This window comes from Coloeus monedula (genome assembly GCF_965178545.1).
Source record: "Coloeus monedula genome assembly, chromosome: Z".
In the NCBI taxonomy this organism is placed as follows: Eukaryota; Metazoa; Chordata; class Aves; order Passeriformes; family Corvidae; genus Coloeus; species Coloeus monedula.
In genome coordinates, this window is record NC_138822.1 from 62,436,801 (window position 1) to 62,454,542 (window position 17,742).

At 37.8% G+C, this 17,742-nt stretch overlaps 1 protein-coding gene across 4 annotated transcripts in view; it reads right to left on the minus strand.

Moving 5' to 3' along the window:
* Positions 1-770: 770 nt before the first annotated feature.
* CDK7 (cyclin dependent kinase 7) overlaps positions 771-17,742 on the minus strand; it is a 31,966-nt gene continuing 14,994 nt past the window's right edge. For 3 of the 4 annotated variants that reach the window (XM_082301408.1, XM_082301407.1, XM_082301405.1), the window contains 8 exons: positions 17,603-17,671; positions 16,167-16,277; positions 14,897-15,015; positions 13,774-13,873; positions 11,949-12,035; positions 10,077-10,226; positions 7,745-7,892; positions 4,787-4,954 (listed from right to left, as the gene is read on the minus strand). In XM_082301408.1, coding sequence (XP_082157534.1) covers positions 4,929-4,954; positions 7,745-7,892; positions 10,077-10,226; positions 11,949-12,035; positions 13,774-13,873; positions 14,897-15,015; positions 16,167-16,277; positions 17,603-17,671 — 810 coding nt within the window. In that variant the 3' untranslated portion in view covers positions 4,787-4,928. Of the gene's footprint in view, positions 1,107-4,786; positions 4,955-7,744; positions 7,893-10,076; positions 10,227-11,948; positions 12,036-13,773; positions 13,874-14,896; positions 15,016-16,166; positions 16,278-17,602; positions 17,672-17,742 lie in introns of those variants that run through there. The other variant, XM_082301406.1, reaches the window with a different exon arrangement.

Here is a 17,742-nt window from a genome sequence, read left to right on the forward strand (position 1 = left end):
ACAGGTAAATTTAGAGTAACAAGAAAAGGGCAGTTTTACATTTGTCAGCTCAGTAGTAGACTTCCTCAGGACTGCCAGATTGCAATAATTAATTATCTGTTAATTTTTTTTGACAGTGAACTTTTTCTTTTAAAAAAATAATTAATTTGCAGATGACAGGTCCATGCAGGACAGCATAAGTATTTTTTGAGGGTACCTGCCTACCAGCCGGGCCCAAAGTAGAGATTTCCCCAAATCAAAGCACAGCTTTGATATTTGTTGTGTAACTGTCAGTGCCAAAGGAATAAATCTCCTGTGGTAGGCAATAAAGTACACAACACTAACACATTCTAATTAAGAGTAAAGTGCCTCATCTTCTTCCAGCTCTGCAGATCATTCTGCTTATATCACAGTAACGAATACTGTTACTATGAAACTTGCGGGGCACAATTTGAGCCGGCAGCACAAGAAGAAATGGTTACAATGCTAATGGCCTCTGTGCTGTCCACAAAGCAAGCCCCTCAAAAAATCCTTGTGCAGGACCTGCCAATCTATGGATTTGATTCTTTGGAAGAAAGAGACAGAACCCTCCCCAGCATCCTGTCCTTTTATTTGAAAGAAGTTTCTAAAAAGAAGTAAACAGAAATTTTCTGAATAAGTTGCCAACAAAGAAGAAAAAAAGATTGGAAACACTAGAATGGAACACAGAGATGACAGGAGTCCAGTTCAATAGCATCACAGCTCTACTTAGGAAAACCTGAAAATGAGAAATTGGCATTATGTGATCAAAAGTTTGGCCAAATAGAGTTCTCTCACTAGCAAGACCAGAGCTGCTTCAAGAATCTTCCTGGTAGTGGTGGGCTACAGGAGGAATCAGTCTAATTTCCAGAAGGTCTTCCAGAAGACTAGGATCAACAGGTGGTTTTCCTAGGCAGTGCTGAGTTTTGGAGCCAAAAGAGACTGCAGCCGTGCAGGTCTTTTCCACAGCCAATTGCACTACTGGATATCAACAAGGTGTATGTCAAAATACACCCTGCCAAAAGTGTTCAAAACACTCTGTTCAGCTCTCTGAGAAGTTTTTCTATTTCAACCTGATAAATCATATGCAGACGTATCCCTGGTTTATCCTGTAATAAAGAGAATGGAGAGAATAGCTTAACTCAGAGACAAAGCTGACATATCTGAGTATAAAATACAAGGGGGAGAAGAGGGATTAAAAGAAAAACAGACCCAGTAACAGCCTCTTTTGTAATGACCCCTTCCTTCTCCTGGAGTATTAAAAGGTCGCAGGTGAAACCTGCTCTGTAGAAGAATCATTACACTGGAGCACATGGAGCATAAACATTTGTGCACCAGAAGAAATGGCTAAGTGAGCAGTGCACATGCATTCAAGAGACAAAGAACAGTAACAAAAGCCAAGGATGACTGGTAAAAAGAAAGAATTGGCAGTGCTGCCTGCAGCGCATCAAGGCAAGGCCACACCATGTATAGAAGAATACCAAAAACGCAAAACAACTCTATGTTACAACTCAGCTCTGAACCCTCTTTGTCAAAACAAAAAGGCTGCTAGGATCACACAGCATTAGCATTAATCAAGAACCAGGGAGACAGAGGAGGATGTGATTACCACAAGTAATCATGGCATCTACAAGAAAAGGAAATCAGTTTTGTTTAAAACAGAGAGTACCTTTGTGTATGGTGTGCTCACACAATGAGTTTTATTACATTTATTGTGGTAGAAAGGTGGAAGAAGAAAACAATGTTCTAGTTCAATTATATAAACAATACCAGTACAACGCATAGAAGTCACTCAAACTCCATCAAGTCTCATGGTAAAAGCCATCACGTATATTCAGTAAATTGAAGTGAGTAGAAACAGATTGTCAATGCTGAAGCATGATTAACATGATTTAGAGCTTACAAACGAACCAAGGCACAAATTAAACAGTATTTAGATGACTAATTGCATGACTGCATATTGTATTCACCACAAGTCCCAAATATTTCTTCCAGAGTTCTAACCTAAGTCACAAAGTTAAGTCAAACCATCCAAAAGGCTGAGATTAAGAAAAATATTGCGCTGATCCTTTCTCTAATCTTATCTTACTCTGTGCTGCACATACATTTTATCTGTGTACACCATCACTAAGAGCAAGGCAATTTTAGTCCCTGACACAGGCAGCTTCAGTCAGCTCTACTCAATTGAAACAACTCAGCTGAACTCAAGTGAAAACAAGACTTACTGCACACACTCATGGTATAGAACAGGCCCCAACTGTATATACAGAGCACAGTATGCCAAATTGCTGTGTGGGAGCTGGAAGGAAACAACTCCTGAACTTGTATTATATAAAAAATTGCACTTTTTGAGCCTCTGCTGTGGCATACACACAAACAAGACAATGGTCTTGGTCACAAAATATCCTCTCACTTTGTTTTGCCAACTGACAGGGGCGATTTAAAGGACACAGACACCAATGGAAAGAACAACTTATTTTACTATGAATATTAAGGCAACACAGAAGTAAAATGATACATTCAATAAAACAATAAGCTTACTACACACTCAGCTTTAGCAACATGCAAAAGTAAGCAAGCTAATGCAACTAATCATTACTACACAAGAGAAAGGATAGTGATTTAGAAAGATATATCACCCCTTGCCTAAATAGTTTACCATCATCCAGAGTCCAAAATTGCTGGGGAGCCCCATTTCACAGTGAGGACCTGGAGAGCCCTTGCTGGCAATTGGGAAAATCCTACACGGTGTGTCCACTCATAGATGAGGTCACCAAATTCACCCTGAAATGGGCTCCAGCTTTTACAGGCCTGAATCAGCAAGTCAAAGTGAAGCACTTGGGTCTGATGGCATACTTCCCACCCATCTAGGGCCAGGGCTTGGCCAGAGCCCAAGCCTTGGCTGGGAGGGTTTTCCCTAAAATACCCTACAAACAGGCCTCTATTAATGCCCCTTGGGAAAGTTTCTTAAAATGATACATTTCTTGCAGATAATTGCACAAGGTTATGTGAAAGTTTCTAAAGCAGCCAGTTTGGTGATAAATAGCTAGCATAAGCATCTTGGTCATCTATTTCTAGCTAAACAATACTGATGGTGCTAGTCACATAATGCCCAGGATTCATCTTGTAAGTCAGCTCTGGCTGAGGCCTGCTGCTCAGGCCTGAGCACATCACACTTAAAGCCGACTCTTACGGAGCACAGTAACCGTGCCCTGTACATTAATACACTGACTGCCCATCTAACTTGGTACCTACTCTAGAACTTTTGCCAGTAGGAGCTCAGAGGATTGGTACTTGTTCTAGTGGAAAAGATTTCCTTCAGGGAAGAGTATTGTCTAGACAGATACAGCTCTTTACAAGAAGGAAATGGTGTTACTCCCAAAGCAGAACTGACAAAATTAACATTGTCACTGTCATGCAAACCTTACCTGTTACACACAAGAGCTGGGATACTGCATTTTTCAGTGACTATTTGTTTTAGGGGCTGAAGGTTTCCAAGCTTTTAGGACCAGTCAGAAAGATGTGCTAAATAAGCTAATGCGAAAAAGTTTACAGTACTCCTAAATCCCTCTACCCTATTCAGATTAACATATTTTTGAACCTGTGCCAGTGAGATGTAGCACTGTAGTTATCTTAATCCTCTAGCCTGCAATGAGGAGAATGATGTTTGATTAATCAAACAAAAAATAAAAACTTATATAACTAATGTTAATGGGTAAAACTTTTCTCTACACTGTCAGTTAGATCTTAGGAAATTTGCTTACTTTTCAACTGCCAAAAACCAATACAGAACACAGTAGACTACTGGGAAACTACTAACTCTTCTCCCTTACAAGGCCAGCCTTTACATAAGCTCAAGCAGCAGCAAAATGAAGGAACACACAAGCAAGATGATGGCTGCTGTTCCTCTACAAGCCTCACTACTACACTTGCTACAAAAGTAGAAAAGAGAATCCTGAATGTGGTTCAGAGGCAGAAAGATGACAACAGCTCAGCAGGTATCCCTGAGATCCACTGCACAACAGCAGTAGGCACACAGTTAACATGCAGCAACAGCATAGGTAGGCTTGGTTCTCTCCACTGCAGAAATTCAATTACCCCGCAGAAACTTTGCTACTTCTGCATGCTGGAATTCAGGCAAAGCTGAGTCCAGTGTCTGCACTATGGATTGTTCAACAGAGGCAGGCTGACAGGAGGACTAGTACAGTATAGTTTCCCCAGCTGGATCTCCCTCCTCTATCTCTTACTGCAATCTTCAAGGCTGTGAAGGAAACAGCATTTCTATGTTCTCAGGTAACTTCTCCTGGAAGACTGGAATACGAAAAAAAGCCCTCCAAACAATTCATATTCAATCTGCACATCATATTGTTTTCAAAGCAGTAGATGTGTCTTTGGAGAAGTCTTAATGTATGACTGCTGAGAGAGCATATGCAAACTCATTTGTTAATACTTGAACCTATTAACTGGAACAAAAACCATCCTACCCTTTCCTTACAGGAATACATTTTTATTATAGGTCTGGAAGACAGTCATACATTTATCTAAGCTGCATGTGAGAAGAAAGTGTTATTTGTAGCTTTCCCCCTTAGGATATACATCTGTAGAGGATAGCATGTGATTCAGCACAGAGGTTCTGCAAAATTAGTCTGTGTACACCTGTAGCCTGCGAGCAGTTTTGACAGTTATTGCCTCAGAGCATGACTCAAAGGAACAAGACAGTAAACCAGATAAAGGAATCTTCTTTTTTTCTCAATAAAGTTTTTATTGTAAAAAGAAGGGTTAATGAAACTTTAGTTTCAGTAAGGAAATTATAAATTCATATTTTAAATATGTAAATATGAAAAAATAACCATTCAGCAGCTACCAAAACGTTTTATCAATGGCTGGCACTCAGGGCATTTTCCCTCATTTTCATCCATCATCCACAGCAATCAAAAAATCAGTTTTTTTGGTAATCCTGAAAAGTGTAAATCACATTGTTAGCAAAGCATAGAGGTCCAGCCCCCTCCCAAGGTTTGATACCATTCTCAAGATACATCTACTCTTAGCTTCTAAATGCTGTTTATGACAATGGCAGTACATGATGACATTTTCTAACAAGATCTCTGAAAGACTGCCAGAATCAAAGCTCACTTGAATCAATATGTGTATTCCAAAAGTAACAAATTCTGTAATTAAGTATTAACCACATTTAGGATACATGTAAATATTTTTCTTTGTTCATATAAAAAGCTAACTAGCCAACTGCTGATATGAAAAACTAACCACTTAATTCTACTTTGAAACCTAAGAAGAGCAAGCTGTTCTAAGGCTTAACCCTGTCCCACCACACACACACACACTCTTAAGGATTTTTCTTACGTGCTGTCAAATCCAGGACAAATTCTTAATCTTAGGTATTAATAGAATGTTTTCGTTTTTTTCCCAAACCAATAGTTTTGATATTAGATAGATTCCTTATGCTGAATTAACATAGGAAAAAATTTAGTGCATCATCTTTTATAATCCCTGTTTTGTGTACCTACAGCTCTGTAAGAATGCATATTAATAGGACTAGAAATAGGTGTTCTGGGGAAGCAGCGCTACTTTTGGTTAAGTGCCAGGGAAGAGATGGGCAGTGATGTCATCACAGAATCAGAGTCTCCACAAACCTCACTGATCAGAAAGAAGTGGTAGCAGTAGATATAAAGCATGCATGCTTAATACTTTTCACAGGCAGTCATCCATCTAGTGATAGTTTTCCCCTGAGAATAGAGGCTGTTTTCTGAGAAGTACTTAAATTTGGTGAATATGCCCCACAGCCTACAGGGGCTTGTTCTTGTGGAAAAGCGGCACACATGGGGACAGCATAAATCTTTATCCTAGCAGTCAGCTCCTGGTGCCAATATTTTAGAGGAGGATACCCATCAGCAAGCATGCAGTCTATTCTGCCAAGTTCTGGAGTGCTGCCTCAACAGGGCTAGAGGAAAGAAATGTTCTCTGCAGGATGCAAGCACAGGCCACTCTAAAAATTTCAGGAAATGCAACTTATTTTTCTCTGAAATTACATTTGCACATTCCACCCGCTATAGCAATAAAAACATGCTGTCCTTCAAATTTCATTTAAACCAAGACTTGGAGGATTATTCTTCCAAACCACTATTCAAATTTTAAATTTAGATGGTAATGCCATGTAAGAATAGCAAATGAAATCCAGGGCAGCAGATTTGCTAGCTCTATCACTGGCTCTCTCCTTTAACGTTTGTTGGCACTAGAGGAACTACCTTTGAAACCTTCTGGTTCTGTCAGCCCAGCTAAGGTAGTAACAGAACATTATGGAAAATCCACATTAGAAAATACACCATGTCTCCATTTCCTGGTAGAAATTATATTGCTTTTTATACCAATGCTCAAAGGTCTCAAAAAATAATGCTGACTTCCTTAATGCCTCATTTATAGCCAAAGAACTCCTAGCATTTACACACAAGCATGATTTCCTCTTGTTGAGGATAAGACTTTTGGACAGATGTTAAAGCAATTATTGTTCTAGCTTGCTACAGCTCTGGAAACTCTGCTCATTGTCAAAAGCACAAATTCAAATCATTAAGTCACAGAAATCAAGGAAGCATTTCTCTCTTTTTCCTGTCCTTTAGTTAACAGGCACATTTTAGGGCATATTCTCCAAAACACTAAACACAAATCCTCATATGATCTTTGGAAAAGGAACTAAAATGCATAAATTAATTGCCTACGCTATCGTAACTTGCCAAGTTCCCACATGTCAGGTGACCCATAGTACTGGGGTCAGAAAACAGTGTGCAAGTAGTCAGCTGATTGCATTTTTTTTTTTGAGATTGAAATCTTAAGGTAGTGAACCTAATGTATTTTACTTCTAATTTGACAAAGACTTAGAAACAACAATTCAAAGTGCCTAAAAAGTAAGTTAAACCCTAATAAGGTAGCTGTGCTCTGAACTCAAGACGAAATGCACTTTAATCGAAGTAGCTCCATTCCAAAAAAAAAAAAAGTCACTCATATTAAAACTGTCTCATACTGGCAATAACAAAAGGCTGATGCTAACCTGACAGCTTATATCTAGCATATTTCAGAAGACCAACTCTGAGTTTAAGAATCAGTATTTGCCTCCCTTATAGAAGGCCTTAGTAATTTAATGTCAGATATAGGTCTTGAGTCCTGAGCACTTTTCTTTCCACAAAGATATGAAATACATGATACCGCTTGGAGGAGACTGGAGGTGGGTCACAGAAGTGCGCTTAATGTTCCTTACCCAGAGTGTTCTCAACAGTTAACTTCCTTACCTTAAGAGAGAGTGAGCAGAAATCTCTCTTCTGAATCTGATCTACACTCTCCAGCCTATCATTTTACAGAGTATCACACTATGTTTCAGACTCTTTTTTTTTTAAGTGCTGTGAAGTTAAATTACTTCCACCTGAGTAAGATGTCTCAGGAAAAAAAAAGGTTCATCATAACAGCCTATAATTTACTGGGCAGTACCACTCTCCATTACAGATATTAACGGAATACGGTATTTCTTCAAATAGACTCCTAAGCATCAAAGAAGAGCCTGTTTTGTGCTAATTCTGTTAGAACACAGAACTAAGTAATTCTGACCCCAAACCAAAGGGCATCAGCCAGTACCCAGGGAATTAGTTCATTCAGAGAGTTTTTCTTCTGAAACACTGGAAGCATTCCATTCTCTCTGAGCACATAGCTCCTATTTAAAACTGGTGACATATTAGGAAGTTACCTTGATCTATTCCTTCTATTCTTTTCCTTTTTAAATTTAAAAGTGCATTTTGTTGCTCCTTTGCAGCTTCTGCAGGACAGTTGGGTCTTGGCAGCTGATTTCCTGGAGTAGGTCCTGGTCGGTTACTAAAATACTTCTGTTTCAATGCCTTAATGATAATGGAAGAAAAAGAACCAAGTAATTAGTATGAAGTGCCAAAACAACATTTATAAAGAGGTTACAGAGAAACAAAGCACTTGCAATTGGGACTTAAAAACTACTTGAAAACTTTTATACTACAGGGTGGCCTTGGGGCAAATAGAGATTGTGTTCTCAATTACTGTCCACCCCACCTGGACCTGTAAAGTAAGGGATAATTGTGTACTCTTATTTTTAACTAGTGCTCAGACATCCTGACAAAACTAGATTATTTTGAAAAAGTCTTGTGTAAGCAGCTTCTAGCTATGAAAAGCTTACATTCTGAATAGATGAGATGAGGATAAAGAAGAAAGTAGGAATAAAGAAAAATTAAAGGAATATATCTGAAGTCTTGATCACATTTAGGATCTGGACACCAGCTGTTTTGTTAGCTTTTAAGATGGGTCTTTCCCCCATATTTCTTTAACTGTGCTGTTTCTACTCTAAACTGTGAGGAAGACATCAGTTGTATTAGAGCAGAAGACAAACACTAGCCACAGCAAGGTTGGTTTCATGTAGTGGAATTACATACCTTACTTTAAATTTTAGGAACCATGAAGTGTGGTTAACAAAAAATGGCTGTCTCTTAGGTAATCATACTCCTTCTAATGCCAGTTACATGATATTCAATGTCAGCTATAAATCAAACCAACACATTTAGCACAAGCTATTTCCTGTCTTAAACTGCGGCATTGTCAATGAAAAGTTTAGACTAGAAAAGTAACATACATTCAAGTCACTATCCTACAATATGACCTAAAAATTACTTCATTCATATGAACTACTACAGTGGTGTCCCAAGCATAGCAGAACTAATTATCTGGAAACTTACACTGAATGTTCTTAAAGATGGTGGCCAAAACAGCCTGAATGTGCTCTGAAAAAATCTTCTAGTAGAAAGATACATAACACATGCACTAATCTCTGGATTCAGATCTGCTGTGTCCAACCAGCAATGAGGGAGTCCTGGACCTAAGGGGACAGCTGTTTCTTGCATGCTTCCTTATCAGTGTGAAGTATCAGAAATACAGTTTTCAAACTGCCAACTGGTATATATTCCTCATCACAGAAATCAGTATGCTGAACTAGAATATTCTGCAAGATTTTTCTTCTAAGTCCTTCATTTCTCCTCATCAGGGAGTAGTGAAATTGAAAGTATAATGGAAAAGGATAATTAGATAAGAATGATGGTTTAAATCACCACAGAATTTTATGTTTAAAAAGTACCATAAAAGTTTAAATGATATTGAAGAAGAGACTGGATGAAGTAAGGAGGAAAACCTTTCAAACCCAGGGAATAAGATAACCTATGTTAAAACTTAACCTTCAAGTTTTAGGTGACTGAATTTAGCATGTCAAATATGACTGTTGGAAGGTCATGGCTCATACACCTTTTAGTTGTCTACCTTCACTTTACACTGGGAATGGAGATGATCAGTTAGCATTACCCATGCCTTTCAGAGTTCTTGTTGGAGTTTTCGGTGAGCAAATGAGATGGGGAGCCTGGACAGACATTCCAGGAGCCTTTTTATTATTTTATTCCGGCATCAGTCTCATATACAAAGTTGAGACACAAGAGATGGTACAAGGCTCATGTCATCACAGGCAGCCAAAGACTTCCTTGCTACAAAGCATTCTTAAAAGCTTTTTACCAATAGCATGCTTCTAAAATTTACAGACAACTGTTTTAACCAATCTTCAGTAACGCACGTACAGCTGTTGTACACAATACTTGCTTGTTATGCCTTATATAATAATGCACAATATTCCATTATTAGGCTTAAACTTATCTATCTTGCTAAGCATAGTTTTTGCAATTTCAAAACTTATCCCAGCCAAACCTAGAAACTCTAATCATTGTTTTAATGTCCTTGCTTGCTATATAATTGTATCTTCTTCTATCTTCAAGTTTTTGCAGCCGGAGCTGATTCCTAAATTCTTTTGCTTTATTTCTGAAACCTGCTTTTTTCTCACACCTAAGAGCTTTTCCACCTTTTGTGTTTCCCACAAGTTCTCTCTATAAAACACTGGGATTATGTTTCTAGTAATTAATGTGATGTTTCATTTCAAACTTGGCTTATTGGCTTCAAAACACATTTATGTGATATTAACAGTAGGTTAATGGACATTAGGAGATGACCCAAATGTACTATACCTGAGTAGCTGTAACTCTAGTGTTAGGATTAAAAGTGAATAAGCCTTGAAGAAGATTGAGCAGATCATCACCAGCTGCACTGAAGATATGTTGAAGTGGCATTCCAGGGAAAGGCTTAAATGTGACATAATCTGGAAGACTTGTCATCCCCTACAAAGACCAAAAATGAAATGTGTGTTTTTCCCTTAGAAGGAGTTCAGCTTTTCACAGAAAGGGAACTTCATATGGCTGTCTTTCAGCAGAAGCAATTCATCTTTCAAAACACCTTGCTAATACTTGGTCAGTGAAATAAAATAAATGTAGGGATAGTAGGTCATAAAAGCTTTTTTTTTTTAATAACTGTTACAGTTGTTTCACACTTTCCCTTTCCAAATGATCTGTCCTTCCCTTGCTTTAGTTGTGACCAGTTCAAAAAGAAAAACTGCTAAAGGAAGCATGAAAGAATTTTAGACTGGGTCAGAAAAATGAAATACAACTTCCTTTAATGAACTGACATGGTGGGAGGGAAAAGATTCACCTAAGAGTCAGTTTTCACTTTCTCTACATTAATAAAAGTTAGCTGAATATCGTGTGCATTTTGATTTTAAATGCACAACTGAAACTTTATTTGGGCAATGGGAGGAGGGAAGGAAAATATGCACCAAGAAGTTAAACAAAAGATTAACTGCATACTCTTTTGTTCAGTAGGTATGAAATCAATACCACTGTGTTCACATTCTAGCATAAAAATTACACAGATAATTGTAACAATTACCCAAACATAATACTTTAGTAATGTTTTAAGTATTTAAACCCCTAGTTGTCACACTTCAAGTTTGTCCAAGTAAAAGAAAATACTGACACTAGGTCAAAAATGTGTTTAATCAGTTATCATCTTAATAGTAAAGATTTCAATTATTAAAATGTATGTGTTTGGAAATGAACTTGGGAATGCATCATCTTAGTTGTGTTAGCCAATGTCCTATTCTCTCTTTTCCCCACCTGTATCTTACATCTTCCTCTCCAAAGGAAGCAGAAACGTCATTGCAAAAACTTTCATGTTTTGTATTTAGAATCCTGGAGCAATATCAGAATTGTGTGGGGCTAGCAGTGCCTCACACAGCATTTCTCCATTTTGCTACAGATCCATTTTGTCATCACATACCATATCATTCCAGGACCATTTACACTAAGAAAAAGCTGCACGGAGAGGGAGCAGACGTGAACAAGTCCAGCAAGTGCTTCCACAACTCAACAACAAAACACAACAGCATGATCAGGGAATTCAGGACTCCATGTGCCTGTCAGCTGATACAAGTTGCTCATCAGACATTATGTCCCACTTCCAGTCAGTCTGTTTAATAACCATGGTTAGGTAGGTCATTGCGTGGCCCGACAATAAGTTTGGCCTGGTATTACCCAATTTGCTGTCATCTCAGATAACTGTACTACTAATTTGTATTTGTTACAGGACCATTGTTGAGGACATTGTTTATCCTTAAAGCTGTTGGTCTGTGTTTCTCACTATCCCCAAACTGTAATTTACCCAGTCCAACTTAGGTCCCTACAAATGGTTCCTACTTCTGCAAGTGATTAAAGCCTTCTAGGTTAAAGCACGCTAATTAAATAAGTATCTCAAAAACATTAATCAGCAACAATAACCTCACACCAGTAGCCATAGGAAACGGGGCACACAGAAAGAAATCAAGTGCTGTTACTGTTGCTATTGACCAGTGGTTTGCCAAGAGAAACAACAAATCTCAGCTGCTTCATGAGATGCAACTGCCTTCTGTAAATCTACCCAAGTATTCTGGTATAACCATTTAATTTCAAGAGCTAAAATAGAGAGTAGCAAGTAAATGCAATGTCAGTCTGTTAAACAAAAAGACTCACAGGCCACTGTTCTTCTGTAGGAGTGCCCAGTGTTTCAAATATCCTTGTCAGCTGGTCAAGATCAGAGTCTCCAGGCAAAAAAGGAACCTGGGAGAAGGACACGGCATTTGATTGAATTAACTTCTGAACTTCAATTTCAGAAAGAAGCTTTGAGTGATACCTCACAACTGCAAGGCAAAAGCCCTCTGTATACCATCTCCCCACAAAAAGGTACACTGGATATTTGAGGCATTCTAGTCATGCCCAAATAGATTCTGAAGGTTTCCTGAACCCAGGCTTGATATCATTGACTTGACAGCAGACAGCTGAAACAGAAGATTAGACCACAACCACATTAATGTAAAATAACTAAACAGAAAATATTTTATATCTCAGTTGTCAGCTTAAAGTCAGTTGGTCATGGCGATCTTTTCACCACCTGTTCTCTGGATTGCACAAGTTAGCCTTATGAAATGAAATGAAAGCGTGAGGGAGAGTAGAGACCCACTAGGACAGAAAACTGTCTGATCAGTGTCACATCTCATTTAAGCAAAGAAGAAGACTGAAAAGGGGATATCTGCTGTCCAACTTGTAGCTAGCATATCAGGCACACAATGCAAGTAAAAAGACACTTGGTGACCAAAGCAAATTTATGAAGACTTAGAGGAACTGTTGTATTAATTAGGACAGAAACACCACAATGAATATTCCTAGTAGACAGCAAACTTCATTTCAGCACCACAAAAGCCCCTTGAATACACACTGCTTTCATTAAAAGCTCCCAAAAGTTGCCTTGTCCTGAAAAAGGACACACACATTTCAAAATATCACAGTGATAAAAACTGAACCATAATACACTTTCTGTTTTGTGACAAACCAAAGAATCAACTGAATTCAAGAGTTATTTGCTTTTTTAACTTTGCTTAAATGTATTCAACTTTAGCAGGTCTAATGCATATTTATGTACACATCACCAGGGCTACTTAAAGAACCACTGTACATTTCTATGTCTGAATTGCCAATCAAATTGAACCAGCACACCTATTTGGTGTGACCAATCAAGGCGAAAGGTTTCTTTCAAGGTGTTTTCACACAGAAAGCTCTCCAGTCTGGTTATGATATGGCCACAAAAACATTCTAAGTAAGGTGCAGAAACCAAGCAGAAGCTACTTAATCATGGAAGATAAATTATGCTGCAGGCTACTTCATGCCTTCAGCTGTGTCTGTGCCCCAGCCCTCCACTGGTCCCCTCACACTTTCATGTCTTCTCCAAAGAGCTGTATAATAAACATTCTACTTCCATGGAAAATACTCAAGTACCATTACATCTGTGTACCACACTCAGAAGTGCCATAGGATTATCCTGATATTAACCCTCAGCTTCATTCCAGTATTGTCAACCAACTGCAGTTTAGAAAAAGATTACTCTTTCATTCACTACAAATAAACCCACAATTAAGGTACCGGTGATTATAACTGAGGGACAGAGTATAAGGGACAGCCCATGTATGGCATCTGTGATATTACATTTCTAGAAGGATAATGAACCAAAATAGATGTCTGTGGACTGCTAGCGTTACCTACTTGGCTTCTTCCAAGGCAAGACTGTGACAGTTTGTTGCAACTATTTTACCCAGCTGTTTTTAAAGACTGCCAGTGCTTGTGATGTTCTTGAAACCTCAGTCTATTCCAAAAAAACCACTTTCATTACAGTTAACAAGCTTTTGGAAGTTTCTTCTAGCTTGTCTTCTAGCCTGCTAACCTGCTAGCAGGAAAGAAGAAACCCACATAAAAAGCCATTATGCACGGAAGGGCAAATACAAAATGCTTACATTTCAATACTTACTCTGAGGAGCAATTCAGCTAAAATACAACCAACAGCCCACATATCAACACCAACACCATACATTCTAGCCCCAAACAATAGTTCTGGGGCTCGGTACCACCTGAAAAGAAAACACATTTTGGAAGAATCACCTGGCTTTGTTCATATCAAGTGCTATGTATTGTAGCAATGCAAAAGCTAAAAAAAAAATAAAGGGTATTACTTCTGCCAGACAATGAATTACTTTTTCAGACAATGAAGACCTGTATTCTGCAAATTGTTTTGTTTAAAAAAGAATGAACAAATTTGTCACACCTCACCATAGGGTCACCTACAACCACAGATAAACTACAGTTTCAACTGACCTGATGACAAGTACTGAACTGCAGACATGCAAGGAAGAAAGTTTTTAACATGCAGGTAAACTGAAATTTCCTTAAAATTTTATGTTGAATGAATCACAGCAATACAGAATTCCTCCCATTTTCCAAGAATCTCCATATCAACAGACCTAAGTATAGAGACTACTTTTATGCAAAATGAGCCTTGTTGTTTTGAAACAACTACTTACACTGCCTAAGAACAATCAAGTTTAATGAAATGACACTGTGTTTGAAACTACTGTAGAATTTCTGTCTTTTGAATAAAGGTCTTAAACCAGCTTTGCCTGAATAGTTTTAGCATTACAGCAGTCAGAAAGCAACACATTGCACATTTTGCAGCTCCTTATATAAGCATGCCATATAAAACATTTATAAATAATTTAATAGGTTCAACTGTTTGTCTCAAAATAGGTAATGTGGCTAGCTCCAAAAATGGTTCTAGGTCCTGTGAGTATCAGAAAACAGCAGCTGTCTTGCTCCAAAATCCAGGCTTGTAAGTAGATACATACTATTTACACATATTTCAAAATAGTATAATTTTGATAGATACCAGAACAAACTCCACAGATGCATATTCTAGCAGTTCTTATGGAGACTTTGTTAAACAATGCTTCCCTGTGGTTTTTTTTTAATGTAGCTCTTACCACATCACATCAGATAGATGCCACTCTGAATATGTTGATTTGACATGACATATTTCAAGAAACACCTATAAAACAATTAAACAATCTATGTGTAAGAAACAAAATAGAATGTCTTACCTTGTTACTACCTGGTGTGTATAAACTCTATTTGGGCTTCCAAAAGATTTTGCCAAGCCAAAGTCAGCCAATTTTAAAACTCCATTTTCATCTAGCAACAAGTTATTTGGTTTAAGATCCTGTCAGTATAGAAAACAAATTATGAGATTTGTCAGGATTGATAAAAACAGACATATAATGAATCTCCTGGCAGACACATCATAACAGTATTGTAAAATGAAAGATTTGATTCTATCCTAAAACCTACATTGTGAGCAAAAAAATTTAAACCCCCCAGGAATTAAATATTCCATCATATATGAAAATCATAGTGAGACAGACCCATTTAAATATTAACACATTTATGTAGTAGAGTTTTAAAAAGCCATTTGATAGGTTTTACCTTTTCTGCAGGTACAGCACTTATGTTATCTGCATAGCTGACAACTGAATAACAAAAAGACCTGGCCAATACTTCAAATAACTGCAGAAATCACAGAAGTCACACAGTTCAATACAGTAGCAACATCTTGTGGGTTGACCTCTGACCAACAGAAAAGTATCCACACAGTCATTTGCTCATTCTATTCTCATCCCACATGCCACCTTCAGCGGTATAGGGAAGAGAAGATCAAAAGAAAATTCTAGGAGCAATATAAAGGCAGTATAACAGGTGAAGGAAAGAAGAAAAAATCCAAGCAAACAAGCAAGGCAATGGAAATCCTTCACCACCTCCCAAAAGGAGTGCAATACATGGTCTGCAAACAACAGCCACCTTGGAAACCAAAATTCCCCTTTTTTCCTCTACCCCAGTTTTTACTGCTGAGCAAGGCATTACAGGGCATGCAGTATTCCTCCGGACAACTTGGGTCAGCTGCCTCAGCTGTGTCTCGTCCTTAATTAATTCTTGCCTATCTCAAGCCTGTGCATCAGGGCAAGGGCAGAGTGGGAAAAAGAGAAAGCCTTGACACTGCCTGATACAAAGGAGAAAGCCTCAAGAGCCCAGCTGCTGTGAAAAAAGTCCAATCCAACCCAGTCAGACCCAGTTAATAGTGATAATTACCATCATATCTAACTGGAGAACCTTTTATGTAAGTATCGAAGTCATAACCACATCAGTAATTCTTAACATTTCTGGTACTGCTATTATCTTTCCAAAACACTAAATATGAATGCCTATGGAAGGAGAATGTCTGAACTCCAAAACTACCTGCATTAGACTTAAGACTCTAATTCTAGCCAATGTGATTTTTGTTGCAGGATGAAGGCTGTCAATTTAGTACATGCTTACCCTGTGTAGAATCCAATGCTGATGCAAATATTCTAATCCTTGAAGTGTCATCAGCATATATGCCTTGATGTGAGACTGTGTCAACACAATACTCGTATCCTTTATAATAACCTGGAAAGTGTTAAAATGATGGCAAAACTCGGCACACAAGACAAACTTATTTCCACTCTTTCTGCTCAAAAGTCATTTCAGCAAAGTACAAATTAACAGTCACATATTCTCTACCATTTCACCCTTTTTTCAGAAAAATAGGTCTGCTCTGGAGATCAGAAATTGAAATGGGGCATCCAGATAGATTATATGAACTTTGCATAACCTGCCGATGAAAAAATGTGTGGGAAACAGAAGTTTAGTATTTCATCTCAGTTCCATGTTGATACCCAAACTTCCAAGACAAAGATGTACACATACAAATGATAAATGTGTCAGTAAACCTGAAATTACGCTTCCACTTATTCCTTTCTCTTTGCAATCTAAGCAACTCATCTTTGTAAATACAATGGTTTCCTCTTCTGTTTCCAAAAAGACCAGAAGTTATGGCCACTTCACTGTATTTTAAAAAAATCTATTTAAGTTTTCTACATTCTTTGATTTTTAACATTAAAATTCTATGTGAACACCCCAAAGCTTGTTTGTTAATACTACTGTCCTGTTCAGTAGTAGCCTTTCGTAAGTTGTTTGAGTTACAGAAGAGGTAAGACAACACAAATTTCACGTATGCAGCATACGATTAATCACAACAGGCAGCAGTCTCAGTGGCAGCCTGAGTGATACCACAATACAGTTTAAAGACTGCACATCAAAGACCACAGCATCAGTAGTACAAGATTATTTTATTTTTCTTTGTACACCAATCTTCTTCATCTCTAAACGCTGCATAGCTACTGTGTAAACAGAATGAATCCTCCAAAAGTCTACTTATTACTTTCAATAGCAAAAATCTGACCTAACCTTCTCAAGTCTTGCATGCATTTAAATTTCAGCAAGCTTGTATCTGTAAGGTACTGATTTGCAATTACCTAGCATTGCTACATTTGAAAAAATGTTTTAAGTGCATGTGATTTTCTACCAGCTCATTTCTTGGTATATTTTAGTGTCACACTTACCTGAACATGTCTGATATTATGCTTATCAATTCCCTTCCAGAAGCAATGATCTGTGACAGAGGTTCTACACTCTGACTGGAGTTCCAGAAAACTAACACAGTAAACACAATTTGTTTCTTTAAGATCATGCTAACAAGTATTTAAAAGTGAAGGAATTAAATAAGAACTCATAAAAACTGAAACTACTCAAGCTACTTTTAAGACACAATCTTCATCAACTGACATAATAAAAGGCACCTTTCTAATATGGGCAAATATAGGCCTGTTAAAGCAGCACTTTCACAAACCATCTTAAGATACTGAAATTTAAAAAGTCTTTAAAAATCTTACCTCTAGATCTGTTTCCATAAAATCAAACACCAAACTAATGTTGGACTTGTGTCCAAATGCATCAATAAGCTGCAAAACAAAATACATTATGATTAAGTATGCTCTGATTCTTCCAGTTTTCTGAAATTCAACACCATTGT